The following is a 1993-nucleotide window of genomic DNA, read 5'->3' as shown; positions in this document are numbered from 1 at the left end:
TCTCTTGTAACACCTCTAATCTTCTGGCGCTCATATGACCTTATGCAGTTGCGAGTGAGTGCCATAAAACCTCTACTAAATCTAAACTAACTGTCTGTGTGTAGGTGAGTGGACTGTACCCATCCCAAGATCTGACCTGTCTCTCCGTGGACAAACTGGACATGTGTGTGGTGCTAGATGACCAGGGGTCAGAGGGCGAGGAGGCAGAGGTCAAGGACAAGGGTCAGAGGTCACCGGCTGAGGTCACACAAGGTAAACACATTGAGGGGGGGGGGCGGTGTGTGTGTGTGTGTGTGTATGTGTGTGTCTCTTTGTGTGTGTGTGTGTTTGTGTGTGTGTGTGTGTTTGTTGGTGTGTGTGTGTGTGTCTTTGTGTCTGTGTGTGTGTGTTGTTGTTGCTGTTGTCGTGTGTGTGTGAGTGTGTGTGTGTCTGTCTGTCTGTCAGTCTATCTGTCCTGTATTTTGACGCAGGGGACTGTATCGTTAGTAGAAGCTGCCAATCACAGAACTGATCAATCTGGAAAACTTGTCAACTTTTCTTTCGTTTTGTAAGAAGATATAACATTCTATGTTCCTAGCTGCCAGCCAGTATGTTAAGGACGTCCGTGTGTGAGTGTGACAGAATGCAGTCTCTTGCTTTCCAGTGTTGCTTCCTACGGACTTGCCGAGGCTGGGGAAAAATTTAAATCATGAACTTTGGAGACAGGGATTGTACATCTTATTGGAGATGTGGTCGCTTTTAAGAACAAGAAGGCTATCCCGAGAAATGCTGTTTTGAGAACATCGAAGGGAAGGTTTTTGCCCCTTGTTCAGTTTCTTTAAAAGACAAGGAGAGTTTTCTCTATAACCGAACAAATATACACACCAGTGAAACCAAACTTCTCTATAGGTAGGGCAATCCCACTTTTGGTGTAGGTCAAGATTCTGGAACCCCCCGAAATCTGGGCTAGGCCGCTTGTCCTTAAAAGCGACCATGTTGAGTACACACTTCTGACATTATTGGTGCAGGTCTGCTTGGAACTGTGAGGATTTAGTACAGAGTTTGTTGTTTGTCATCTGTGTATGTGGCTGGTGAAACTTGTTGTTTGTTGTTTGTGTTTCTGGCTAGTGAGACTTTTTGTTTGTTGTCTGTGTATGTGACTGGTGAGACTTGTTGTTTGTTATCTGTGTATGTGGCTGGTGAGACTTGTTGTTTGTTTTTTGTCATATGAGTATGTGGCTGGTGAGACTTGTCGTTTGTGTATGTGGCTGGTGAAACTTGTTGTTTTACTCTGTGTAGTTTAGGCGTCGTAATGTGGTCATTATTTTTATGTTTTCAGAAGGAATAGACAAATCTAACAAAAGAGAAGAAGGTATGAAGAAAGAGGGAGGGATGGGAGGAGGAGGAGTAGAGGATGGTGCGAAGCGCAGAGAGCCGCTGCACATCCAGTGGGACAAGCCGGTGCACAAACCCGCGGAGGAGGAGAGTGACGCCGACTCCCTCCTGGACAGCGACGAGGACTTTGAGGAGAGGGACACGCACTTCCGGAGGAATAAGGACAAGTGGCACAGCCTCACCTCCCTCAAGGGCATCATGGAGTTCAAAAAGTTTTTGGAAGGAACGTCCGGCGAGAAGTACTGGGAGCTGTGGGTGGACATTGATAAAGGTCACCTCATAGCGGATGAGGAGGAGAAACAGCAGTGAGTGAGGAAGAGAGGGAGGGAGGGAGGGAAAGAGGGAGGGAAGGAGAGAGGGAGTGAGGTGTGGGTGGACATTGATAAAGGTCACCAAATAGCTGATGAGGAGGAGAAACAGTAGTGAGTGAGGGAGGGAGGGAAGGAATGAGGGAGGGGGTGAGGTATGGGTGGACATTGAACTTTAGTGTGTGAGGGAGGGAGAGAGGGGGGAGGGAGGGAGATACGGAGAGGAGAGAGGGAGAGAGAGGGAGAGAGAAAGAGGGAGGGAGTGAGGAAGGGATAGAGGCAGTGGCAGGGCTTTTACGTCAAATGAAAAT

At 47.9% G+C, this 1993-nt stretch overlaps 1 protein-coding gene across 1 annotated transcript in view; it reads left to right on the top strand.

Moving 5' to 3' along the window:
* Positions 1 to 1033, top strand: part of LOC101857446 — a gene marked incomplete in the record, with an annotated part of 62351 nt that extends 61318 nt beyond the window's left edge. The window contains 2 exon segments of the mRNA XM_013088917.1: positions 105 to 252; positions 1008 to 1033. Of these exon segments, the coding sequence (XP_012944371.1) occupies positions 105 to 252; positions 1008 to 1033 (174 nt within the window).
* Positions 1034 to 1993: the final 960 nt, after the last annotated feature.

This window comes from Aplysia californica, unplaced genomic scaffold, assembly GCF_000002075.1.
Source record: "Aplysia californica isolate F4 #8 unplaced genomic scaffold, AplCal3.0 scaffold00835, whole genome shotgun sequence".
Lineage (NCBI taxonomy): Eukaryota > Metazoa > Mollusca > Gastropoda > Aplysiida > Aplysiidae > Aplysia > Aplysia californica.
This window is presented reverse-complemented; position numbering and strand designations above follow the sequence as displayed.